This window comes from Physeter macrocephalus, chromosome 16 (assembly GCF_002837175.3).
Source record: "Physeter macrocephalus isolate SW-GA chromosome 16, ASM283717v5, whole genome shotgun sequence".
Classification (NCBI taxonomy): domain Eukaryota; kingdom Metazoa; phylum Chordata; class Mammalia; order Artiodactyla; family Physeteridae; genus Physeter; species Physeter macrocephalus.
Genome location: NC_041229.1, coordinates 103198426 through 103223999, shown reverse-complemented (window position 1 = coordinate 103223999; position 25574 = coordinate 103198426). Strand labels below are relative to the sequence as shown.

The 25574-nt window shown below is 56.3% G+C and overlaps 1 protein-coding gene across 4 annotated transcripts in view; it reads left to right on the top strand.

The window, feature by feature from the left end:
* The first annotated feature begins 1409 nt into the window (after positions 1-1409).
* The window catches only part of SPTBN2 (spectrin beta, non-erythrocytic 2), a 30843-nt gene continuing 6678 nt past the window's right edge, over positions 1410-25574 (top strand). For 2 of the 4 annotated variants that reach the window (XR_008619620.1, XM_028501560.2), the window contains exons 1-23: positions 3715-4129; positions 6174-6325; positions 6760-6933; positions 7752-7843; positions 8001-8081; positions 8374-8489; positions 10289-10401; positions 10524-10711; positions 11954-12071; positions 12636-12794; positions 13145-13447; positions 14600-14753; positions 14987-15857; positions 17703-17840; positions 18181-18937; positions 19423-19625; positions 19969-20059; positions 20302-20448; positions 22526-22789; positions 24005-24229; positions 24511-24600; positions 24953-25213; positions 25294-25424. Coding sequence is in view for 3 of the 4 variants with exons in the window: in XM_028501560.2 (XP_028357361.1) it covers positions 3952-4129; positions 6174-6325; positions 6760-6933; positions 7752-7843; positions 8001-8081; positions 8374-8489; positions 10289-10401; positions 10524-10711; positions 11954-12071; positions 12636-12794; positions 13145-13447; positions 14600-14753; positions 14987-15857; positions 17703-17840; positions 18181-18937; positions 19423-19625; positions 19969-20059; positions 20302-20448; positions 22526-22789; positions 24005-24229; positions 24511-24600; positions 24953-25213; positions 25294-25424 (5006 nt within the window). In the remaining variant the exon portion in view is untranslated. Of the gene's footprint in view, positions 1582-3714; positions 4130-6173; positions 6326-6759; positions 6934-7751; positions 7844-8000; positions 8082-8373; positions 8490-9746; positions 9780-10288; positions 10402-10523; positions 10712-11953; positions 12072-12635; positions 12795-13144; positions 13448-14599; positions 14754-14986; positions 15858-17702; positions 17841-18180; positions 18938-19422; positions 19626-19968; positions 20060-20301; positions 20449-22525; positions 22790-24004; positions 24230-24510; positions 24601-24952; positions 25214-25293; positions 25425-25574 lie in introns of those variants that run through there. The other 2 variants (XM_024133393.3, XM_055091630.1) reach the window with 2 other exon arrangements.

The following is a 25574-nucleotide window of genomic DNA, read 5'->3' as shown; positions in this document are numbered from 1 at the left end:
AGAGCCACTAGGAAAATGAGAAATGCAGAATTTGGGGTTCAGTTACAGAGTCAGCCCCCCCCATTCTCTTGAATGGCTGCTGAATTACTCGAGAACTTTGGATAGTAGAGGTTTAAAAAGTAAAAAAAAAAAATCCCTAGAAGCTAATCTGAAACTCATTTGTTAGTTTGGAGAAGGACAGGGTTTGTTTGTGTAAAATAGAGTCGTGAGTTGTGCTGGCAAGCATACATGGTCCCAGTTTCCCCAGCCTGGGCCCTAGAAGGGAGCTCTGAAGGGCTCCATGAAGTTCAAGAACATGTAAATGTTATGATTAAGAGCTTGTCCTCCAGAGTCAAAGAGAATCTCGCTTCAAAACCCAGCTCTGTGCCTTCCAGCTGCTTCCCAGTGACCCTGAACCGTGATTTAACTTCCATGGAGCAACTTTGTCATCTATGAAATGGGGATGATAATGGACCCTTGCCCCACAGAGGGTTGTGATGAGGTGATGCATGTAAATGGCGAGGACACATATCACAGCTGACGTTCACTGAGCACCTATTAACTATTCTCTGTCACAAGTAAAAGGAAAAAAAGGGGAGATAACCATACTGTGTCCTCCTTTGAACTCCTGGGCTCTTTATCCATACTTACTAGCAGTGCCTCAGTCTTCCTGGTGTATCATAGATGCATCTTGGCCTGAGAGCAGGATGTGAGTCTTTTCACCTCAAATCGCTTATAGCAGCAGTCCCCAACCTTTTGGTTTCATGGGGGTGGGGGGGATGGTGGTAATGCCAGCGATGAGGAGGGATGGGGAGCTGCAGATGATGCTTCGCTCACTCACCCGCCACTCGCCTCCTGCTCTGCAGCCTGGTTCCTATCGGGCCGTGGACCTGTACCGGTCCGCGGCCCGGGGGGTGGGGATCCCTGGCTTACAGGGTATAGGAGGCCATCTCGGGGTTGGGGGAGCTGGGGGGCCCTCAGAACAGTTTGTGGGACCGGGAATGAAAGAACTCCGGTTTATACTCACTATTGCCCAAGGGGTCCCAGGCCTGCTTCCTGCATTGCCCTGGTGTACACACTGCTGTCCTGAGCCACGCCGAGGGCCATCGCCACCTTCGGCCCCCTGCCCACTGTCCCTCTCGGGCCTGAGGCTCTGGAGACCTTCATCTCCACTATGTCGCTCTGAGACATTGCTGCCTTCCAGCCTCACTCCACGTGTGTCTGTCGTGTTCCTGTCTCTCTGCTTCTCCACCATGGCTTCCTCTCTCCCACTGGGGGATGATTTCCATTGGTGAAAACAATGGCCGCAACCTTTGGCCGTCAGGAGAGCAGAGCAGATCTAGGGCAGGAAGAGAGGAGGACACGTGAGTGTTGGACTCAGTGGCTTTGAGATGCGCCTCACCAGCCACGTTCCCCCTTGCAGGAGCAGGAGGCCATCCACCACCATGAGCAGCACCCTGTCACCCACAGACTTTGACAGCTTGGAGATCCAGGGCCAGTACAGTGACATCAACAACCGCTGGGACCTGCCCGACTCGGACTGGGACAATGACAGCAGCTCGGCCCGCCTCTTTGAGAGGTCTCGAATTAAGGCCCTGGCAGGTGAGGTCAGGGGAGGGCCGGGGGAGATGCTGAGAATGCTGGGATGGGAAGCTTGTCATGAAGAGTCCTTCAACTTCATGGGAAGACCGACTCTCTTTCTAAGCTGCTGCACTAGAGCGGGAAATTCAGATCACCCTACCAAGCCCCTGGTCCCCAACTCCAGCCTCAAGAACAAACTGCGCACAGCCCATAACATGCCCAGCTTCCTTCCCCACGAGCAGGGAGAAGCCGTGCTGACCCTGGGACTCAGCTGTGTTCCCCTCTGCGCTCAGCTGACTTCCTGGCCTCTATCCCTGAGACACGTTCCTTAATTCTCTTGCGCTCTTCGTCTTGCTCTTCTGTTTCCACCCACCTCTCCCTTACCTTTCATCCTCTCGTCGCTTCCTTGATTTCCACTGTCATCTCTCACACCTGTTCTCCCTCCTGGTCCAGTAGACTCTCCTCTCCCTCCCCACCTGTTCCTTCCACCTGCCGCCTGTTCCTCCCTCTATTTCATCTACTGGTTCCCTGAAGCAGGTTCCCTCTGCCTGCCTCTGGTTTCCGCAGCCGCCCATTCTCCCCGCCTGCCTCGGCCCCTGCCCTCCCCTATGGCCTCGGTTCTCTCCTTCAGCCCCTGCGAGCACAAGCAAACCCGTTCGACGGGCCTCCCTGCGTTCTGGGGAGGAGTTGTCATGGCAACAAGAGTGTGGCTGCCACCTGACACCACCGGCTGCGGCTGTCGTGGGGCTGAGTCACCCACACACCCCAGGGCCACCCACCCTTTGGGTTTCCCTCCTCCATGCCACCCTTGTCTTTTCCACCTACCTGCTGGCCTCCCAGCCCAGTGCAGTGGGAGAGGCCACAGCTACTCCTTCCTGAGAGGTGGTGCTCCCAGCATGCGTGGGGTGGCCTCCTATAAGAAGGGAGACACTGAGGGGGGTGGCCTCCTATAAGAAGGGAGACACTGAGGGGGGTGGTTCCCAAACTTGGCCGCACTTTTTATAGGATCACCCACGGATGTTTTCACAAATATAGGTTCTCAAACCCCTTTCTGGACACACCGAATTAGAATCTTTGAACCTAAGGTCCAGGAATGGGCATTTTTAAGCTCTCCAGGTAGTTCAGCCAGCCCAACAGCATTTTGAGGACCCCCATGTGGTAGCCATTGCTTCTGGGGATCCCTTATCATTTTCTGCTGGGCCTCCCCGTCCTTCTGGTTAGGTCTACACGCTGGCTTGTGAAGTACTCATATTGCTGTTTCTATAGATGAGAGAAGGCAGAAGACATGGGTTATGGAGAATCTCACCTCTCTGGGGGAAAGTTTCCCTGGTACCCTGGTTTTGGATAAGAGTAGCCTCTAGAATGGTCATGATGTCTGTGTGCACACGACACGTGATACCCATGACTGTTGCAATGTTTGTGCATGCGACATGTGCCACCTCATGCTGTCAATAGGTGTTTATCTCCACTACTAAACGGGGCTCTCCTGAGGAGGTGTCGCTGTATGGGCTTTGCCTAGCACTGCACCTCGCACCGGTAGGTGCCAAATAAATACTGAATGAAGGAAGATGGGAGAAGGGCAAGAGCAGCTTGTGAGTGACAAGGGCTGAAGCCCATAGAAAGGTAGGAAGGAAATCGGGCAGATGTGCCCGGCAGTGGGGGTACTGGGGGCCTGGGATGGCCTGGCCGAGGAGGGCCTGATGGGCCCCATGGCAGGGAAGGAGCTGGTACTGGAGGTGAGGATGACAAGTGAGGAAGATAACGACACCTATCTCACAAATGAAGGAATGTAAGCAAACACCTAGCACAGTGCCTGGCTAGTACTCCTGAGCTGGCTTTGCCCCTTCAAGGATTTCTCTTTCTCTGCTCCCCGAGCTGGGGATCAAAGCCCACATCCTGAAGGGGGACCTCGCAGAGTCACAGAGAGGGGGCATCCTCATCACACCTGCAGACCTTGGGAAAGCAGGACTTTGCTTCGGGGGCCTCTCCCTCGGGTCTTGTGTACTCGAGGCAACTCGGGGCCAGACGGGCAGGTCTCTAAGGCGCGGGCACTTCCCTCCTGCGGCCCGCGCCCTGCCCCAGCCGTTAAGCTCCGCCTCCCACCCCTCCCCCGTCACTGTCCGACCTGTTTGTCTGGAGCTGCCTCCGTCTCCTCTCGCCGCAGCCAGGTGTGTTCTGACGACGGGTCCCGGAGCTCCGGGCTCAGACAGCCCGTGACTCCTTTCTCCCACTCCTCGAAACTTCCACCATCCTCGAGGCACAGCCCCTGCCACCCGGGGACCCCAGGCTCGCGGGACCCCAGGCTCGAGGGGGAGCCGACCCTCGGCGCGCCGCCCCGGCGCGGGCAGAGCATGGACTCTGGGCCCCGGGAGAGGGAGAGGCAGCAGCGTCATGAACGGGCACGGAGTGAGCAGGGCGCACGGGCACGGCCTGAACGGCGCCGGCGAGTTTTACTACGAGGCTGTGGAGGAGGCTCAGAAGCCCGGGGGCCTCCCGCTCTCGCCGGCTGCCTTCGTCAGCCCGGCTCAGTACGCCAGCGTGCTGGAGGGACGCTTCAAGCAGCTTCAAGGTGGGCTCCGGGGGGCGAGCGGCGGGGAGCCGCGCGGGGCCCGGGGGGCGTGGGAGAGGAGCCGGAGCCAGGAAGCCGGGGTCGGGGGAGCATCTTCTGTGACTCAGACGTTTGTGTTGGGAGACAAAGTGCCGGGGGAATAATTACAAGTGGCCGGAAAACAAGGGGATGCTGACAGACTCGGGAAAGGCTTGGACTCGCTCTGGAGGGGCGGTGAGAGCGAGAGCGGGTGTGACGGCGGCGGCGGCGGGGCCCCGCTGGGCGTGTGTCCTCGAAGGCGAGGAGCGAGCGTGGTTCGCTGAGACTTTCCGGCCTCTGGGAGGAAACGCCCGCTGGGGTGGTCAGGGAAGGAGACAGGGAGAGGGAGCCAGTAGGCGAGGGACCTAGGGCGTGTTTGTGCTGCCCTGGGTTTCTGAGTGGGTGTCTTAAGTGCGTGTGGAAACCAGGGAGTGTGTCAAAGGGAGCTGGTGCAGACAGGCTCAGGTATATGTCTGAGCAGGCTGTGTTCACCCTGGCGGCCATGCTCCGGTGTATCTCCGGGAGCCACTGTGTCTTGTGTGTCCGTGGACGCCTCGTGAAGTTACACTTTGTCCCTGGCGCGTGGCTTTGCACATTTTTCTCCTAGCTGCCCCCGTTTCCACATCTTCCCCTTTCGTGCTACCTGTGCGCCAAAATTGGCCTCGCCCCCGTGTGCCTGGCATCAGGGCAGACTCCATGGATCCGGTAATGGCTGATGTTCTGGGCAGTCCCCGGCTCGGGCAGGGCCTGTGGACCCTGAGAGAAGGCCCACAGAACATCAGGATATCTGAGCATTTGTTAGGACCCCAAGGTTGTCCCAGGTACGGGGTCGGAGGTAAGAAAGACAGAAATAGACATGGGTGTGTCGCTATGTTTTATGGGTGAGGTGCATAGGAATGTGAGATTAAGGGGTGAGTCTTTTCGGTTTCTGAGATGCTGGTGCTGAGACGGAAGGACAAGTGACTCTTCAGGCCCTGGCCATTTGGACTGGGTCCTTACACTGGGCTCCTCTGGGGAGAACTGGTGGAAATCCTAGTGGCCGGAGCAGCTTCCGATGGCCTGAGCCTCTTCCCGCACGTTGTCATTTATAATATTTTTAATTCGTATTTTTCTGTGAAATGTAACAGCGTCCCCTCATCAGCAGCTCCCCCTGTGGACCAGGCAGCAGGCATCTCCTCACTTTTTTTGAGATTGGTGCTCAACTCTGCCTGGCTTCTTCCTGCCCCCACCCCGCGTTTCTTGGGCTCAGTGTTTTCCCTGTTTCCTACTTTCACGATGATGTTTTCCCTCTTGGCATTGGAATATTGGTGTCGTGGGACAGGATCCCCTTGCAACCAATTGAATGAACCCAGAAGTAGAGGAGCCTGTCTTTTCTTTAAATTATCCCAGGAGAGCAAGCTGATTCAGGAGGCCTGCAGCCTCTATAATGTCACATCCTTCTAATGACCACTTGGAACAGCGGCTGTTGTAATTTAAGTCCACTCCCTCTCCTTTGTCCACCACCAAAAGGGAAGAGCCATACCTCCTGCTGGACTGACCTGAGCAACTCTTACTCTTTCCTTCGGGTTAGAGCATGCCTGTAAACAGTAACTCATGGAGGAGCCACTGCGTGCCGCATCCTACACACGTTGTCTCAGTCAACACAATGACTTGCTGAAAGAGAAAGTAATGTGCCCATTTTACAGATGAGGAAAGTGAGGCCCTGATGGGTGAAGCAACAGCATTTCACCACTGTTACATGACAGAGCCCTGATCCCAGACCTTCCCTGCATGTCCCCTGCTTCTAATTTCTTTCATCCTTTCTTCTCAAAGCCTGTTTTCCGTCTCTTATTTTTGTTCTTCACCTTGCTTATGAACTCATTCCCATTCCTGTATTTCCCGGCTTTTTAAGCTATGGGTTTTCCTCCCGGCCGTCTTCCTGCCCTTCTTCCTCCCCAGACCTCACCTCCCCAACCCCACCAACTGGTGTTTAGAAGCAGGTGCACGGTACTTGAAGGGCAGAAATGACCCCATGTTGCTGCCACAGATGAGCGAGAAGCTGTGCAGAAGAAAACCTTCACCAAGTGGGTCAACTCTCACCTGGCCCGGGTGACATGCCGGGTGGGAGACCTGTACAGCGACCTCCGGGATGGACGTAACCTCCTGAGGCTCCTCGAGGTGCTCTCGGGAGAGACACTGGTGAGCTGTGGTCACCAGGGAGGAGGCGGCCTGAGAGACAGTGGTCAAGGGGACAAGCTATGGGAGTGGCCCTGAACGAGAAGAGTGACACCACAGAGCAGAAAGCAGTGGCCGCCCTCTGCTCAGAGGATGGTTTCATTTTGAGAGGCTTTGCTGCGTGAATTAAACCAGGAGCATTGCTTCGTGGAGACAGGAACAGTGGCCCCATTGAAAACATTTTTTTTCCCCACCCGCTCTGGGTGTCGTTAATTCCCTTGGGAATCTTAATCTGCCCCAAGCCTCATCTGCAACTCAGCTTTAGCTCCCTGGGGCGGTCCCTGTGTTCCTGAGGGAGGTCATGGGGAAGGTGTAGGAAGCAGGGCCCCGGGAAAGCTAGGAGGGAAGGAGGAGGAGGACCACGGTCCCATGGCTTTGTGTCCCCGGTCCCTCGACAGCCAAAGCCCACAAAGGGCCGCATGCGGATCCACTGCCTGGAGAATGTGGACAAGGCGCTGCAGTTCCTGAAGGAGCAGCGTGTGCACCTGGAAAATGTGGGCTCACATGACATAGTGGACGGGAACCACCGCCTGACCCTCGGGCTGGTGTGGACCATCATCCTTCGATTCCAGGTACCCCGCACGGTGTTGCTCGGCGGGTGCCCTGCACACCAGTGCTGCAGCCCCAAAGGTCACTGCACACACGGAGGGCCCAGAACCTCATACGCCAAATCAGGGGACGCTCCTTATTAAACAGGGTGGAGGCCAGCGTGGGTGTTGTCAAACTTCTGTGGCAAATTCCCTGTGGCCCGGTCTGTGTACTGGTCACGGGCTATAGGACCACATGTCGCCGCACAAGGGACTGGAAATTTTACAGACTGGTCCTTCGCCACGGAGACTTTTAGAGCTACATTTGGGGTCTGGTCACCAGCCCACTCCGCTGCCTCAAACTCTGCTCACCTCCCTCTAAAGAGAACAGCCACCCTCCTCCTCCTTATGCTCTGAGCAAAGCCAGTCCAGTGTCCTCATGCCGTCACAGCTCTCCTGATTCCCCTGCCTCCTCCCCGGGTGTAACCTCCCCTGCTCCTTCCAGCCTAAGCAGAGCCCTGTCAGCTTCACCTCTGAAACCCAGCTCTCAGGAAATGTTCACTCCGCCACCTGCAGTTCCCCCACCTGCAGGAACCGCATTCTTCGCTTCGAGGCACTTCCACTCTTCTGCGTTCCCACCCCATTCTGCTGCCTCAAATCCCTTTGACCTGAAGTTTTGTGGTCACTGACCCAGGAGGAAAGGTCCCCAGGCTCTGTCCTTGGACCCCTAATCCAGGAATCCAGGAGCAGTTTCCTGCCGTGTATCTCTGAGCATCTCTGATAATTCCAGGAGCCCCTGTTCAGGGAGTGAGGGCCTGCCTTCCTCCCTTCCTTCCGTCTGTCCTTCCTTCCTTCCTTCTTAGATCCAAGACATAAGTGTGGAAACGGAAGACAATAAGGAGAAGAAGTCAGCCAAGGATGCCCTGCTGCTGTGGTGCCAGATGAAGACGGCGGGGTGAGGCTGCCCAGGCAGCGTGGCCTTGGAGGGTTGGATGCACCGAGGCTGTGCAGTAAAGGAAGGATGGGGGCCAGGAGCCACAAGCTGGGGGTCCGTCCTCGAGGCACAGACCGGGGTGGCCCTCCTCACTGGCTATCCTGGCCTCTGTTTACAGGTACCCCAATGTCAACGTGCACAACTTCACCACCAGCTGGAGAGATGGGCTGGCCTTCAACGCCATCGTACATAAACACCGGTGAGAAGACGGGGGTCCAAGAGCTCGTCCGCATTACTGGGTGGGTTGACGACCCATGGGCCCAGGCACACATAGACGAAGCAGTGAGATGAGATGGGCTACACGGCAGTTACGAGAAAGGAACATTCGGAGAAGAGCCAGGATGTCGGGGTGCCTACTGCACGGAGGGCTTGCGATGGGAGCCCTGGGGTGGGGAGGGTTGGCGACTTAGGGAGAAAAATAAGGGTGGTTTACTTTTCCTCTTCAGAATCTCACATGCCCTTGATACCTTCTATATTCCCTCCCCACCCAGGCCAGACCTGCTGGATTTTGAGTCCCTGAAGAAGTGTAATGCACATTACAATCTGCAGAACGCTTTCAATCTGGCTGAGAAGGAGCTGGGACTTACGAAGCTGCTGGATCCTGAAGGTGGGGCAGAGAGGCTGTGGGTTCGAGACAGAAGGTAGACGAGTGGGTGCCGGGGGCCGAGGGTGGCGAGAACGGGAAGGAACTGCAGATGGTTCAGACGGCTATGGGGTTTCTTTGGGAAGTGACGGACATGTTCCGGATTTAGATCGTGGTGACTGTTGCACAATCTTGTGAATGTACTAAAAACCGTGGAATAGTATACTTTAAAAGGGTGAATTTTATGGCGTGAAAAGCATATCTCAATATAGGAAGAAAGGCAGCCCCGTGGCAGAAAGAGCCCCGGGGTATGGTTCTCTCCCAGCCCCTCCACGGAGCAGCTCTGTGACATAGAGCCAGTCGCTTGGCCTCTCTGTGGCTCAGTTTCCTCAGCCCTAAAGTGAGAAGATTCATCTCCGTGGTCTCTAAGGGTCCTTCTAATTCCAAAACTCTAGGGTTCTAAATTAAGCTCCATGACCTTGAGGTCTCACAAAGCACTGGCCTTATGGTCAGCTGACCCTACTCACTGGCCCCTGTGGTTCTGATCTAACGCTGATGAGACTGGGAATGGCCACTGAGCTCTTGTTTTGTACCTGGCACTACACTTGACGTGCTCTAATTAATTTAATCCTCACAACACCCCCTTTGAAATCAATATCATGCTCCATTTATGGAAGAGAAGACAGGGGCCTATAAAGGTTGAGTGGCTTCCCCAAGGTCATACGGCTGGTGGAGCTGAGATTCAAATTCAGGCAGCCTGGCTCCAGAGCCTGTTTTCCTCAGTCACCTCTCTGGGAGAGCAGAGAGCAGTCTTGGTGCGGCCAGAAAAGGGAAGGACGGGAGGGCCGAGTGACTTCCTTGCTCAGAATGCTCCTTCGGAAGCTCCTTGGGCAGATTTCAGACTTGGTTACTTTGTCCCTGTCTTCCCTCCCACCTGTGGTCCCTTTTCCCGTGCCTTCTTAGTCCGGAATGACAAACATCAGCTAACTAGTGATCGAAGCAGGCCAAGTACAAGGTTCCTTGGAGAGCATTTGAGAAGCACAGCTCTGATAAAGAATATTTAAGTAAAGCCTCGTATCCCCTAAATTTCTGAGATGATGTCCGTGGCTCCCGCCTGCCTGTGGGAGGCCAGAGGTGGTCCGGAGGGCTTCTGGTCCAATAGTCTTCCCTGTAGGTGGGATACAAGCTGGTCCAACCAAGAGAACCAATTAAGAGATTTCAAGTCATAGCCAGCCTTGGTGTCCTCGTGGTAGGAGTTAATTTGGCTTGAAGGACACTCACCTCCTGGGCCCACAGCTGAACTTTGGGACTGAGGTAAGAAGTAGCCATGACTGTGCCCCAAGGTGGCCCTGAGAAGTGGCCTGTGTCCCTGCTTCCAGGGCTCCCTGGGCCCATCCCTCCGAACCTCCTGGGTTCAGGAGGCCTCGTTCATACCTTCTGTCTTGCTGCCCCTGAACTGGATGACTTCTTGGGCATCTTTCCAGCCCATAAGTCCACGATCCATCCCCCAATGGGAATGCTATTTCTTTTCTTGTCTCTCTTCCTCCAAACAACTAATTTTACACTGGGTAAAAGCCTCTTTGGGCTTCTGGATTTTAAACTCCGCTTGTTTCTAGGAAGAGGGGGAATAGAAAGGTTAGCTTTTCATGCCCTTTTAGTCCAAGTAGCTTATTTGTCATTTTACTCTGAAGGGAGCTGGAAAGATATCAGCCTGGGAGGGCTAGGAGGCCCCCTAGGATTGGAGTAAGTGATTCGAGTCGTGGGCATACTTCTGGGAGGCAGGTTTCTAATCTCGGCCTGATCTGAGCGGACCTTTTTCTCAGATGTGAATGTGGACCAACCAGATGAGAAATCAATTATTACCTACGTGGCTACTTACTACCACTATTTCTCCAAGATGAAGGCGCTGGCCGTGGAAGGCAAAAGAATTGGCAAGGTACTCTCCAGCATGGGGGTGGTAGACATAAAGACCAGAGGAGGCCTGGCCTAGGGGTCCTTCTCCCGTAAAGCAGGAGCAGGGGAGGACTGGGCCAGGGAACCCACAGCACGGTTTCACAGGTGCTGGACCACGCCATGGAGGCCGAGTGCCTGGTGGAGAAGTATGAGTCCCTGGCCTCAGAGCTGCTGCAGTGGATTGAGCAAACGATCGTGACCCTCAACGACCGGCAGCTGGCCAACTCCCTGAGTGGTGTCCAGAACCAGCTCCAGTCCTTCAATTCCTACCGCACTGTGGAGAAGCCACCCAAGTAGGTGTCCCTGAGCCACACCCTGCCACGGCCTGCCTGCCCCAAGCTGTGCTCACACAGCAGGAAGCCTAAACGAGGGGAGCCTTTTGGGAGGGAGATGCGGCAGCACATAAATGCAGTGGAGGCTTATTTCCCCCAGCTCAGAGCCCCAGAAGCAGTTTCCAAAGTAAAACGTTTTAATGGTCACCCATTACAAGAAATCACGCTATGGAAATGATTGCCATGGTATGTAGAGCCGGTGCAGTCTACTCAGATGACATTGGTCGGGGTGTCTCGGCAACCCAATCCCAGCTTAAGGACAGGGGATTGGACCCGACAGCCAGGTTGTCGCTGGCAATACGTGCATGTGGCTGGTCACTCGCACACTGCGCAGGTTCTTATCGTTTATGTATTTTAGCAACTGACTGTTGAAGTATGGAATTACTGCTAGATGATTCTATACGGTACATGCTAAAACTTCTGTGTTTTTTGTTTTTGAGCTCTTTCGGAGTTAATGTGTTTCAGCTCCAAAACTAATATTAAGCCAGAAAACATCTGTTCCTGTGCATTCCAGGGAATGATTTGAGGTGTGCCCTTTGACCCAGAAAGTCCTCTTCTGGGCATTGAACAAAGAGGTAGCTTCAAGGATGTTCGCGAACGTGACCTTTGTAAAAGAAAAGTCATGGGACAGCCACTGAAAATAATATTGGAGAAATGCATTTATCGACCTGAAAAGGCATTCATGAAACATAAGAGTTACAAGACAGTTGTCTGTGGACGGCAGAGAGCAAAGGGCTAAGCGTCCAGATTCAAAGTACCTGAGTTCAAATCCTGGCTCTGCCACCTACCCGTGTGAGCATTGGGCATTATTTAGCCTGTCTGTGCCTCGATTTTCACATCTGGAAAATGGGGGTAATGAGAGAATGTAGGTAACAGTGAGAAGGAGTTAATGCGTGCAAAGCCCTGAGAACAGGGCCTGGCTCTCGGTGAGTGAGTCCTCCACAAACGTTAGCCATGGTTATGGTACGATCCCATCTGTGTAAAGCAAAAATGCGGTACGTACATGCCCAAGGGTGACGGTGGTCGTGTCTGTGTGGTTTTCAGTTGTTTTAAAATTAGGTTCTTTTTAAACGTGGTTTGCCAGTATTTTCACAAGCTTTTACAAGAAGCAAAGCAACACAGAACAGCTTCATTCTGAAATGTAAAGAGTCCTCGGGCCCCTCGTGGCCTTTGACTCTGACCCCACCTGACCTCCCGCCTCAGGTTCACTGAGAAAGGGAACTTGGAAGTGCTGCTCTTCACCATCCAGAGCAAGCTGCGGGCCAACAACCAGAAGGTCTACACGCCCCGCGAGGGCCGGCTCATCTCCGACATCAACAAGGTCCACAGCCTCCCTTCCATCCCTGGGACGACCCACCCTCAGCACCAGCCCCTACTGTCCCTGCTTGACCCCTCGGCCTGGCTTGAACCCCACCCATCCCGGGTGCAGGCGTGACTCCCACATCCTCTCCCGAGTCCTGCACGTCCCCCTCCTCCTCCCTCGGTCTCTCCATGCAAATTATACCCCGGTCCCTCATCTTGTTCAGCACATCCTAGACTCACCGGCCCTACTTTTGTTTCATTTTTTTCACAGACAGCATACGATTAACACACGTAATAGGGTTCGCCCACAGCGCCCCCACCACAAACAAATCCAGCGATTTCCACTGTTCCCTGTCCCCCTCCCGTCTTTGTCCACCAGCAGACGTGGTTTTCACGGGGCTCCACGGCACTCACGCCACCCTGTTCCTCATATTTCCCTGCACAGGCGTCTGACCACATTCCACAGACCCGCTAGACCGAGCTTCCCCCGGACCCACCCTGCACCCCCAGCCCCGGTGAGCCCTCCCCGCCCTCACTTCCTGAGCCCTGGCCCTTTAGCACTAATCCTGTCTCCACCTCGCAGGCCTGGGAGCGGCTGGAGAAAGCTGAGCATGAGCGTGAGCTGGCCCTGCGCACGGAGCTGATCCGCCAGGAGAAGCTGGAGCAGCTGGCCGCCCGCTTCGACCGCAAGGCCGCCATGCGGGAGACCTGGCTTAGCGAGAACCAGCGCCTTGTGTCCCAGGTAGGACACGGGGGTGGTGCTCTTGGCCTGTCCAGGCAGGTCTGGAGACATGGGAGAGTGAGAGAGAGTGGTGGATAAGGAGCCCTGCGAGGTGGGGTGCTAAAGAAACAAGAATTCCATCACACAGACTTGGAGACCAAGAGCCCGGGAACCAGGGGCCGGAGCCTGGAACAGGAGAAGGGCTGGTGAGACAGGATGGGGTGGGATAGAGGGGACGCTGAGAGCCACCCCGTGGAGTTGGCACCTCGCAGCAGAAGTGCTCGGTGGGGGGGAGCGGGGAGGGGGCGGGGGGGTGGTGAGCAGCGCGGAGTCCCGGAGCTCCCAGCCCTCCCTCCCTGTCCCCGCCCCAGGACAACTTTGGGCTGGAGCTGGCCGCCGTGGAGGCAGCAGTGCGGAAGCACGAAGCCATCGAGACGGACATCGTGGCTTACAGCGGCCGGGTGCAGGCGGTGGACGCCGTGGCCGCCGAGCTGGCCGCTGAACACTACCACGACATCAAGCGCATCGCCGCGCGGCAGCACAACGTGGCGCGGCTCTGGGACTTCTTGCGGCAGATGGTGGCCGCCCGGCGGGAGCGGCTCCTCCTCAACCTGGAGCTGCAGAAGGTGTTCCAGGACCTGCTCTACCTCATGGACTGGATGGAAGAGATGAAGGTACACGAGCGGCTGTGGAGGTGGGGTCGAGGTGGTCGGGACCGTGGGAGTACGAAGGACACATTCGCTCATCTGCTCAGCCGAACCTTTGCAGAGTATGTACCAGTCCAGGGCCCTGTCCCCGGTTCAGATGAACAGAGCAAACAGCTCCCTGTCCTCACGGGGCTCACGTTCCAGTGGGAGGAGACTGATGATAAAACCCGTGGACCTATCAATAAACAACATAGCAGGTGGGCGTGAAACCTGTGAGGAAAGGGAAACAGGCCGTGTGATGGAGTGGTCCAGGAAGGCCTCTCTGAAAAATGCCATTTAAGCTGAGAGCAGAATGTCCCAAGGAGCCAGCACAGGGAGATCTAAGGAGAGAATGTTTCCAGGCAGAAGGCACAGAAAGGCCCTTGGCCTGCTCACGCGTGGCATGTTCCGGACGAGAAGGGAGGCCGGGGGGTGGGGGTGGGCTGCTGTAAGAACAGGGAGGGGACAGGGGATGAGGTAAGGGAGGAAGCAGCCTGCTCGCTTAGGGCTTACAGGCCTGGTCAGGGAGTTTGGATTTTACTCAGAGTAACATGGAGCATTGAAAGTGATTAGAAGGTTTTGAAAAGGGGGAGAGACATGATTCTGCGTTTTTACATTTTTTTTTAATGTCACTTTGACTGCTATTTGAAGAATGGCTGTGGGCAGCCAGAGTGGGAGCAGAGAGACCAGTCACAGGCTGTCGCGGTGATCTAGGCGAGAGACGGGGATGTGGACAGGTCTGCAGAGATGCTGACGACTGCTGGGGCGCTGGGGACTGAGCCACGACCAGAGGAGGGTGGCGATAATTCTGGTGCTGAGATGATGAGTCAGAGCGGAGATTCCAGGAGCAGGGTTTAGTAGGAAAGCTGTTCGGCAGGAGGGGAGTTGAGTACAGAGAGGCCAGGGCGCCAGGAGAGATCTCAGGGGTCACTATGTGTGTGAGTGAGGGCTGACAGCTGCGAGCATGTGTGCTCACCTGGGTGCAACACCTGGAGCCGCCCCAAGGGGTCGGGATGTGTGGTTGATCCAGGAAGATGGGGCGGCGAGGTTAGCGCATGTGTGTGGCGGGGCAAGAGACCTGACTGGGAGGGAACCGGGCGGCTCTCAGACGGCCATCGACATGCCGCGTGCGCCCCGCAGGGCCGGCTGCAGTCCCAGGACCTGGGCAAGCATCTGGCTGGAGTGGAGGACCTGCTGCAGCTGCACGAGCTGGTGGAAGCCGACATTGCCGTACAGGCTGAGAGGGTGCGGGCCATCAGCGCATCTGCGCTGCGCTTCTGCGACCCAGGAAAAGGTGAAAAGCGGTGGTGGAGGGGGGAGAAACTGGAAAAGGGGGCGGGCTGGGAAGGAGAACGTTAAGAGCTGAAGCAGCAAGACTGGAAAAACCTGGGGACAGGAAAGACGATGGGTGGACAGTGGGCGACAGAGCTAGGAGAGTGGAGTTGGGGGGGATTCGTAACTAGCGGTGCACGGCGGGCAGGAGAGGGCTGGGCCACAGCTCTTGGCCCTCTGGTGTGACTGTTTCAGAGTACAAACCGTGCGACCCCCAGCTGGTGTTGGAGCGGGTGGCCGCCCTGGAGCAGAACTATGAGTCGCTGTGCAAGTTGGCAGCGGCTCGGCGGGCCCGGCTGGAGGAGTCCCGGCGACTCTGGCGCTTCCTCTGGGAGGTGGGCGAGGCCGAGGCCTGGGTGCGGGAGCAGCAGCACCTGCTGGCCTCGGCAGAAACCGGCCGGGACCTGACCGGCGTCCTCCGCCTGCTCAACAAGCACACAGCCCTGCGAGGCGAGATGAGCGGCCGGCTGGGGCCCCTGAAGCTCACCCTGGAGCAGGGCCGGCAGTTAGTGGCCGAGGGCCACCCCGGGGCAGGCCAGGCCGCCGCCCGCACCGCCGAGCTCCAGGCCCAGTGGGAGAGGCTGGAGGCCCTGGCGGAGGAGCGTGCCCAGCGGCTCGCCCAGGCCGCCAGCCTCTACCAGTTCCAGGCGGACGCAAACGACATGGAGGCCTGGCTGGTGGATGCGCTGCGCCTGGTGTCCAGCCCCGAGCTGGGACACGACGAGTTCTCCACGCAGGCCCTGGCCCGGCAGCATCGGGCCCTGGAGGAAGAGATCCGAGGCCACCGGCCCACCCTGGACACCCTGAGGGAGCAGGCCGCGGCCCTGCCTCCCGTGCTGAGCCGCACGCCCGAGGTGCAGGGCCAGCTGCCCACCCTGGAGAGGCACTACGAGGAGCTGAGGGCCCGCGCGGGCGAGCGCGCGCGTGCCCTGGAGGCGGCCCTGGCGCTCTACACCATGCTCAGCGAGGCCGGGGCCTGCGGGCTCTGGGTGGAGGAGAAGGAGCAGTGGCTCAACGGGCTCGCCCTGCCCGAGCGCCTGGAGGACCTGGAGGTCGTGCAGCAAAGGTAGGCCCCGTGCACGCCCCGCCCTCCCAAGTGGCCTTGTGAGTTTGGGGCCGATGTATAGGGTGGCCCCCATGTGTATGGTGTGTGGTGGCTGCCACCATACACAGGCTGCTCTTGCTACATCCATCCCTTTGAGTCTTGCCAGTAGTCTGGTTTTTGCTTTAATGAAAAACGTGAGGGCTTCCCTGGTGGCGCAGTGGTTGCGGGTCCGCCTGCCGATGCAGGGGACACGGGTTCGCGCCCCGGTCCGGGAGGATCCCACCTGCCGCGGAGCGGCTGGGCCCGTGAGCCATGGCCGCTGAGCCTGTGCGTCCGGAGCCTATGCTCCGCAACGGGAGAGGCCACAACAGTGAGAGGCCCGCGCAACAAAAAAACAAAAAACGTGAAACGTACTCAGAAATAGAAACGTTACGCAGCAAACTCCTATATAGCCATCACCCAAATTCAGTAATCATCAATATCTTGCTCTGTTTGATTAGTTTTCCTTTTCAAAAGCGAATCTCCAGTATTAACATTTCACCTTTGTATTCTCCAGGAACATAGAAATTTGCAATATGAGTACATTCTTTTTTAATTGTGTGTGCAGGCTTAGAATAGCAGGCTTTGAAGTTATAAACCTTTTAGACAGAGACACTGATTAACCCCTCATGAAGTAGCTTTACTTACAGAGTAAGAAATCCTAAAATAATTTAGAAATGATGTTTTTCTTATAGAACCACACACAATACCATTATCACGTAAAACAAAATTAGCAATTCCTTGATATCACCTACTACTCAATCTGCTTTTTCCTTTTATTTGTTTGTTTGTTTATTTATTTATTTTTCTTTTTTGGCTGCGTCGGGTCTTAGTCGCGGTACTCAGGATCTTTGTTGCGGCACGCGGGATCTTTCGTTGTGGCACGCAGGCTTCTCTCTAGTTCTAGCGTGCCGGTTTTCTCTTTCTAGTTGTGGCGCACGGGCTCAATAGTTGAGGCACGCGGGCTTAGCTGCCCTGTGGCATGTGGGATCTTAGTTCCCTGACCAGAGATGGGACCCGCGTCCCCTGCATTGGGAGGCGTGGATGCTTTACCACTGGACCACCAGGGAAGTCCCTACTACTCAAATCTATAGTCAAACTTCCCGGTGGTTTAAAAAATGTAATTAAAGATGTTTTGTTGCTTTTTTCAATATATCCCATGACAGGAGTCAGAAACCCCTATGCCAAATACAGCCTCTGCCTGTTTTTGTAAATAAAGCTTGATTGGAACACAGCCATGCCCATTCATTTGCGTGTCATCCCTGTGTCTGCTTTTGCACTGAAACAGCAGAGCTGAATATTCGTGATAAAGACCAAATGGCTCACAAAACCTAAAATATTTATTACGTGGCCCATGTGCAGACTCTGCCCTATGAGGATATGAAATGTTCCAGGAGAAGTTATGCTTCACATCTTTATCACTTAAATCTTTTTCGTTATCAACTCATTTTTTAACACGTGTTAGTAAGGTGGGACCCAGGTAGGCAGCTAAGGGGTAAGTCCCAGCAGGAGTAAGGGAGGCTCTGCTGAAGGGTGAAGCCCAGTGCCAGGGATTAGTTTGACTTGTTGTCCAGCTGGTCCTCACCTTTAATTGTTACCATGTTTCTGAGCCACTCTAGAGATGACAGTTTTTCTCCTTGTTTGGGGGGAGTTGGGGGCTCCCCCTTGATCCACAGATGCTATGAACCATGTAGGGAAGAGGTGCAGAGGCTCCTGTCAATAAGCCTCATGTTCACGGAGAGGAGTTCTCGTGGGCATCTAAGGGAGGTGGACCAGCACACCGCTGCTTCCCACCACCACTCATGCCCAGCTCTTCCACCCCTTCAGGTTCGAGACCCTGGAGCCTGAAATGAACGCCCTTGCAGCGCGAATTACTGCTGTGAATGACATCGCAGAGCAGTTGCTGAAGGCCAACCCCCCGGGGAAGGACAGCATTGTCAACACCCAGAAGCAGCTCAACCACAGGTGGGGTGAGAAGGGATGCAGCAGACAGGATGGCAGCTGGAAGAGAGTTCTGTAGGGCATGGGAGGGAGGCTAAAATGAGGAGGGAAAGCCATCTGAAATACGTCGGAGGTGGGTGGTGATGAAAGAGATGGAAGTGGGGTAAAGGTCGTCTGAAGAGGCTGGTGCCTGGACAGGGAGCAGACAAGGAGGAGTCACGGGAAGAAGAGTGGGGAGCAGGCTCTCTAAAGGGCAGAAGCAGGCGGTAGGAGATACCAAGGGAGGGAGAGCAGGAAGGAGCTTCCAGTCTACCTGCACGGGGCGGGAAAGCTGAGCGACTGCGGACACTCGCTCTGCCCTCAGGTGGCAGCAGTTTCGGTCCCTGGCGGACGGCAAGAAGGCGGCTCTGACGTCAGCCCTGAGCATCCAGAACTACCACTTAGAGTGCACAGAGACCCAGGCCTGGATGAGAGAAAAGACCAAGGTCATCGAGTCCACCCAGGGCCTGGGCAATGACCTGGCCGGGGTGCTGGCGCTGCAGCGTAAGCTGGCCGGCACCGAGAGGGACCTGGAGGCCATCGCCGCCCGGGTGGGTGAACTGACCCGAGAGGCAAATGCCCTGGCTGCTGGCCACCCGGCCCAGGCCCCTGCCATCAGCGCCCGGCTTGGAGAGGTGCAAGCCGGCTGGGAGGACCTCAGGGCCACCATGCGGCGACGAGAGGAGTCGCTGGGCGAGGCGCGGCGGCTGCAGGACTTCCTGCGCAGCTTGGATGACTTCCAGGCCTGGCTCGGCCGCACGCAGACCTCTGTGGCCTCTGAAGAAGGGCCGGCCACGCTGCCTGAGGCAGAGGCCCTCCTGGCCCAACATGCAGCCCTGCGGGGAGAGGTGGAGCGGGCCCGGAGCGAGTACAGCCAGCTTCGGGCCGTGGGTGAGGAGGTGACCCGGGACCAGGCCGATCCCCAGTGCCTCTTCCTACGGCAGCGACTCGAAGCGCTGGGAACCGGCTGGGAGGAGCTGGGCCGCATGTGGGAGAGCCGACAAGGCCGTCTTGCCCAGGCCCACGGCTTCCAGGGGTTCCTGCGGGATGCTCGCCAGGCCGAGGGCGTGCTCAGCAGCCAGGTAAGAGTCCGGGAGGCAAAGTCCCAACCAGGAAGAAGTGGGAAATAGGGACCAAAGGAATGTGAAGGAGTGGTGGATGAGGAGGTAAACGCAGCACGTGGAGTAGGTGAGGGAACAGGATGGGCAGGGAGAACATGTTAAAAAAAAAAAATACGGGAGTAAAAAATTAAAAAAAAAAAAAAAAGTTGTAAACATAACTTACCAAAACTGACTCGAGAAGAAATAGAAACCCTGGCTTGTCATATAACAGAAATGTAATCAGCAGCTATAACTAAGATGGAACAGGATTTGGAGTGTTAAAGGCCCTCCATCCCAGCTCCCTTCTCACTTTCTGAGACTCCCACATAATCAGGCACCATCCCTCCGTCTTCAGAGCCAGAGTCTGCCTGTCCCTACCTGGTTGGCCTCCATGTCTCAGATGGGCCCTTTGGTAGGTTCCTTCTGAGAGGTTGAGAAATGAGCTCGGTATCGCCCCTCCCACACAGGAATATGTTTTGTCTCACACGGAGATGCCGGGGACACTCCAGGCTGCTGATGCCGCCATTAAAAAACTGGAAGACTTCATGAGCACCATGGATGCCAACGGTGAGCGGATCCGCGGGCTCCTGGAAGCCGGGCGCCAGCTGGTGTCTGAGGGCAACATCCATGCCGAGAAGATCCAAGAGAAGGCAGACTCCATAGAGAGGAGGTACGATGAGGACAGTGGGCAAATGAGGGGCCCTAAAGGGGACCAAGTGAAGACAGGATGAACATGGCACTCAGACCGACAGATGGGGGTGGGGAGCTGACAAAAAGCAGAGGAGGAAAAACCAAGTGGTCGGAGAGGGACTAAGTCACGGGCAGGGAAGTTCCGCCTCCCCGAAGTCTCCTAGGGTAGCTGGACACTGGACCTCAGGGTTCCTGGGTTGACTTGTAGCGCTCCCGGAAGGTCTTGTCCCCAGAGGAGGAGGACTGAGGGCTTCTAGGTTAGTTAGAGGGTCATAACCCTTTCCTAGCAAGTTCAAGGGCTTCACAGGGGCCTGTCATTACAGACACAGGAAGAATCAAGAAGCAGTGCAGCAGCTTTTGGGCCGTCTTCGGGACAACCGAGAGCGGCAGCATTTCTTACAAGACTGTCACGAGGTGAGGCTCTCAGTCCCCCATGTCGCCTCTGACGCTCCCTGGCCACCCTTTCCCACAACGCCCTCACTCTCTGAGCCGAGAGTCAGTCCACTGCGGTGTCACCTGAGCACGTGAATCCCTGCCTGGCTTCTCCCCACATCCACCACCTCCCCCGACTCACCCTCGCCCCCTTCCCGCTTCCCGCTGCCCTCTCTCTGAAATGTACTCTGCCCTTCTCCCTCCCGGCTCCATGCTCGGTCCAGCTGAAACTCTGGATTGACGAGAAGATGCTGACAGCCCAGGACGTGTCCTATGATGAGGCCCGCAACCTGCACACCAAGTGGCAGAAGCACCAGGCGTTCATGGCCGAGCTGGCAGCCAACAAGGACTGGTTGGACAAGGTGGACAAGGTGAGCAACAAATGGGACAGGAGCAGCAAGAAGGGAGCCTTTGGGGCCTCCTCCCGTCAGCCTCCCAGCCGCAGTGCAGGGGAGGGTCCTGGCTTCAGGATCTGGCTTAGAGATCATGGAGCCCTTGGTGCCAAACTTCCAAGGTGGAGAGAAATGGTCTGGGGAGCAAATGTCTCAGGTCAATGGGACAGTGACTCCAGAACTTTGAGAAAAGGCAAATTAGTACGGAGCCAGACTGCAGCTTTGGGTCAGCATGATACCTATTCCTGGTCCAGAGCAGGCGGACACTCTTCAGTGGGGTCATCAAACTTCTCTAAAGGGCCAGGCGGAAAATATCTTAGGCTCTGCAGGCCACACAGTTTCTGCTGTTATTTACTCAACTCTGCCAGTGTGGTGCCAAAGCAGCCACAGGGAATACATAAACGAATGAGTGTAGCTGGGTTCCAATAAAACTTTATTTATAAAAACAGGTGGTCGGCCAGATTTGGCCCTCGGGCCACAGTTTGCCAGCCTCGTTTTCGAGTCTTGCTTTCCTGATATTTGGTCTCCCACCCGGCTCTTGCTCAAGAGCTGAGCGCAGGCAAAACTTAATTTCTACTCAGCAAGTATTCCTGGACAACATCCTGTGTGCTCAGCACTCTGCTAGGTGCTGCAAGGTATATAAAAAGATGCTTTCCTTCCCTCAAGGGCATGACGGTTGGGAAGAGGAAGAGACCAGTGTGGATCCAGTTTCTCCATTTGTTCAGCAAATATTTACTTTGTGCCACTCTGTGCAAGGCCTTGTATTAGGCACTGAGTGGCGAACAAAGGTGATTCCATGGCAGGCTCCACCCTCGAGGAATGACACCGGAGCCAGGATATGAGACATGTACACAAACAGCTAAAGTCAATCCAAAGCAGAATATAACAAATATAACGAGAGAGCCTGATAAAGCCTGGGCGCTAAGGAGAGAGGAGATGTGGGAATCCTAGAGGCAGGGGCCAGGGGCGCAGTCCACGAAGGACAAGTAGAATTTGGACAGGCAGAGGTGTTGAGGGAAAGATGTTTCTTGGTAGAGAAACCGGAAACCAGGGGTGTGGAAGTGGGGCGCCTGTACGGGAGCAAGGGGGTAGGTCCTTCTGGCAGGAGCACAGAATGTGTGAACCGGCCATGGAAGGAGAGGTGGGAAAAGCCTGCCAGGCCGGGTCATGAAAAGCCCCGACCACCACGTAAGGACTGTGCATCAGAGTGGATTGTGCTGACGGCTGGTAAAGTTTACCCAGTGATGCTCTTCACCCTGGCGGCGTGTGTAAAACGGCCTGAAGGCGGTGTCTTGGTCTGTGTTCCCCTAGAAGCAAGGCTTCCAGTGCAGGCCACTTCCACGGGAGGTGACCACAGGAATGCCAGTAGGGGGTGGGGAGGGGAGGCGGAGAAGGGAAGGTAGTCAGTGAAGGGCCCACTGCCATGCCAGTTACCCCAGTGGGCACCTGGCACGCAGTCCTCATGGGACACCTGGGCGACGGTGTGGAACATGCATCAGAGTTATCCCAAGCAAAGCAAGGACTCCCAGTGTTTGTCCACCAACGGCCCGGCTGTCGCTGGTTGAGGGCTGCTTCTGGGGGCAATAACTCCCTGGCACTTCCAGGCCACCTCGCGTACAGATCAAGTCACGCTGCCCTCACCTCCCCAGAAACCAGAGTCCTCAAGCAGAAGGGCTGGGAGTGGGGAAACCAGGTGAGAGTCACTTGCCATAGTTCAGGTGAGAGGTAATGAGCTGAGAAACACAAAATGATGGCCGATAACCCAATAGCACGTGCAATACGACACTGGAAACCACAAGCACCAGGGAACTCAAAACAAGGAGAGAGCGCAGTGGCCTCTTCACTGAGACGGGGTTTGATGGGACCTTGAGGAAGGAGTAGGGTTTGCTCGGCAGTGAGGGTAGGGGAGCTTAGAAAGCTTGGAGGACAACCCGGGAACTTGGTAGGATTGCCCTCACTTCAGGTCTCTGCTGCCCTTCAGGTCCCTGTCCTGCTATTGGCTCGTGTTCAGTGGTATCTAATTCTGACACTGACCCCTTCCTTGTCCCACACCCAGGAAGGGCGGGAGCTGACTCTGGAGAAGCCGGAGCTGAAAGCTCTGGTGTGGGAGAAGCTAGACGACCTGCACAGGCGCTGGGACGAGCTGGAGACCACCACCCAGGCCAAAGCCCGCAGCCTCTTCGATGCCAACCGAGCTGAACTGTTTGCCCAGAGCTGCTCTGCCCTGGAGAGCTGGCTGGAGAGCCTGCAGGCCCAGCTGCACTCCGACGACTACGGCAAGGACCTCACCAGTGTCAACATCCTGCTCAAGAAGCAGCAGGTACACGGCGGGCCTTCGGTGGGACTGGTGAACAGCAGAAGAAAGGAGGGGGGGGCGTCAGTAGCTCTCGGGATTCACGAGGCCATCCTCGGGCCTCGCAGACGGCACCTTCACTGGTATTTCTCAAGGCGATTTCCATGGGCCACCAGTGTCAGAATCTCTTGGAGTGTGTGTCAGTCAGAGTAAAGTCGGGAGACAGAAGCCGCACTCTAACTTGAACAGGGAAGCTTTAGTGAAAAGAACTACTAATTAATACAAGCGGGTTACTTACCAGTGGGGTAAAGAGAACTCCAAAGCAGGGATCAGAAAACATTTTTCTGTAAAGGGCCAAATAGTATTTTGAGCTTTGAGGGTCATACGGTCTCTGTCACGACTGTTCAACTCTGTCCTCGTAGGGTAAAAGCAGCCACAGTCGATGCGTAAAAGACTGGTGTGGCTGTGTGCCAATAAAACTTGACTTACAAAACCCGGCCGGGGGCTGGGTTTGCTGACCCCTGGTCTAAAGAATTCAGGAACAGCAAATGTAGGGGGCAGCTACTGCCTGTAGGACTGAGGAGGGGGCGCCCAGGAAGGAATGGGATGCCCTCCTCCTGCCCCCAAGGCTGAGTTTCAGACCTCACTGGTGAAGGCAGAGGCCCGCTGGATGGCGTAGAAATTTGCTGGGGTGTCACAGACCAGAGCAGGTCTGAATCTGGCAGGCCAAGGCTAGAAGGCCAAGGAAGTTGCCACTGAGATGCCAGCAAAACCTGCTGGAGGGTGAGGGCCACCGGGTCTCCTGCACACCGTGGGCAGTTGTGCCGTAGGAGCAAGAAGGAAAGCGCTCTGGAACCGTAGCTAGAAGCCTCTGCCTCCCCTGTGCATTGTGGTGTCCCTCCAGCGCCCTCTACGGACAAGGCCTAGTGTTGCACCAGCTGGCAAAGGAGAAATATTTACAGGGTCCAGTTCCAGTGACTCAAAATGGGCAAAGATGGACTTGGAACTGAGATGGATTGGGGACTGAGAGACGGTAAATTGATAGCTAGCGCAGTTCTCACACCCCCTGGATTCTCATATATAGTAAAGTTTGAGATCCACTGATGTAGGCCATGAAGAGATCCTCTCCCTGGGGTGAGCCCCAGGGATGAGAATTCATGATTGGCTCGGTAGACCAGGGTCTCCGCTGAGTTTGAAGGTGGAGGCACGGTGATAACACCTCCTTCCTCTTCCGGTTGGCAGATGCTGGAAAGGGAGATGGCTGTGCGAGAGAAGGAGGTGGAAGCAATCCAGGCACAGGCAAAAGCTCTGGCCCAGGAAGACCAGGGTGCAGGGGAGGTGGAGAGGACCTCGAGGGCTGTGGAGGAGAAGTTCAGGGCCCTGTGCCAGCCCATGAAGGAGCGCTGCCGGCGCCTGCAAGCCTCTCGCGAGCAGCACCAGTTCCACCGGGACGTGGAGGATGAGATCGTGAGTCTCCGGGACCTGGGAAGGGGTAGAGTCTCCATCATGGTAAATTGCTCCCTGTCTTTGGCTCTCTAATCTCCTTCTTGGATGCTGGGGGGATGCCAGCAGTGTTCTGTTTTCTCTTCCCTTTGGCATTGAAAGTCAAACCTCTAGGGACACCCTCTAGGTCCCTTGACCCCAGAACCGGGAGCCCTAGAAAACCTTCCCCCAGGAATCCCCACTATCCAACCCCTAGCTCTGACTTTGCCCTCCGGACCTCCACTAACCCCCACTTTCGTATGCAGTTGTGGGTGACAGAGCGGCTCCCCATGGCTAGCTCCGTGGAGCATGGCAGGGACCTGCCCAGTGTCCAGCTCCTCATGAAGAAAAACCAGGTGAGGCAGAGGCTAAAGGCAGAAGAAAGGGTCCCAAGAGCCTCCCCAGACTTGAAAGTGTGTTTTCTTAAGAGCTGGGGTTTCTCTGGCTCCCCCTGGTTGCTGGGTGTAATCCTACACTTCAGTGGTTCGCCTTTCCTCACCTCGGGAGGGTGGGTTCCCCTGGTGGGAGATCGTGTGGACGGAAGGGGCGTCATGGGCCAGAAAAGAGGGGAGGTGAGAGGACGCAGGGAGGATGAGAAACAACGGTGTGAAGGGGGGCTTGCTGTTGAGTAAGCGTAAGGGGGGCACGTAGGGTGAGGGGCTCCCTCGGCAAGCCTTTCAGCGTCTCCTCCTCTGTCGCCATGGACAGACCCTGCAGAAGGAGATCCAGGGCCACGAGCCGCGGATCGCGGACCTAACGGAGCGACAGCGCGCTCTGGGTGCCGCGGCAGCAGGCCCGGAGCTGGCTGAGCTACAGGAGATGTGGAAGCGCCTGGGCCACGAGTTGGAGCTTCGAGGGAAGCGACTGGAGGAGGCCCTGCGGGCCCAGCAGTTCTACCGCGACGCCGCGGAGGCAGAGGCCTGGATGGGCGAGCAGGAGTTACACATGATGGGCCAGGAGAAGGCCAAGGTGAGAGCCAGACCAGAGCTCAGGCTACGGCTTTCCTCCCCCCTCCCCCTACCCTCTGCTGCCACTCTCCCCTCCCCCAGGACGAGCTGAGTGCCCAGGCAGAGGTGAAGAAGCATCAGGTATTGGAACAAGCCCTGGCCGACTACGCCCAGACCATCCACCAGCTGGCAGCCAGCAGCCAAGACATGATTGACCACGAGCACCCAGAGAGGTGAGCATAGCACCTGGACCCCCAGGCCAGTCCCTGGGGGAGAGGGGAGCCAGTTCCAGAAAGGCCCAGAGATTGCAGAGCCTTCCGTACTGCACGTGTACAGGACCATCTAGAAAGCTGGAGAAGCAGGGACTTGGCAAGCACTTGGGG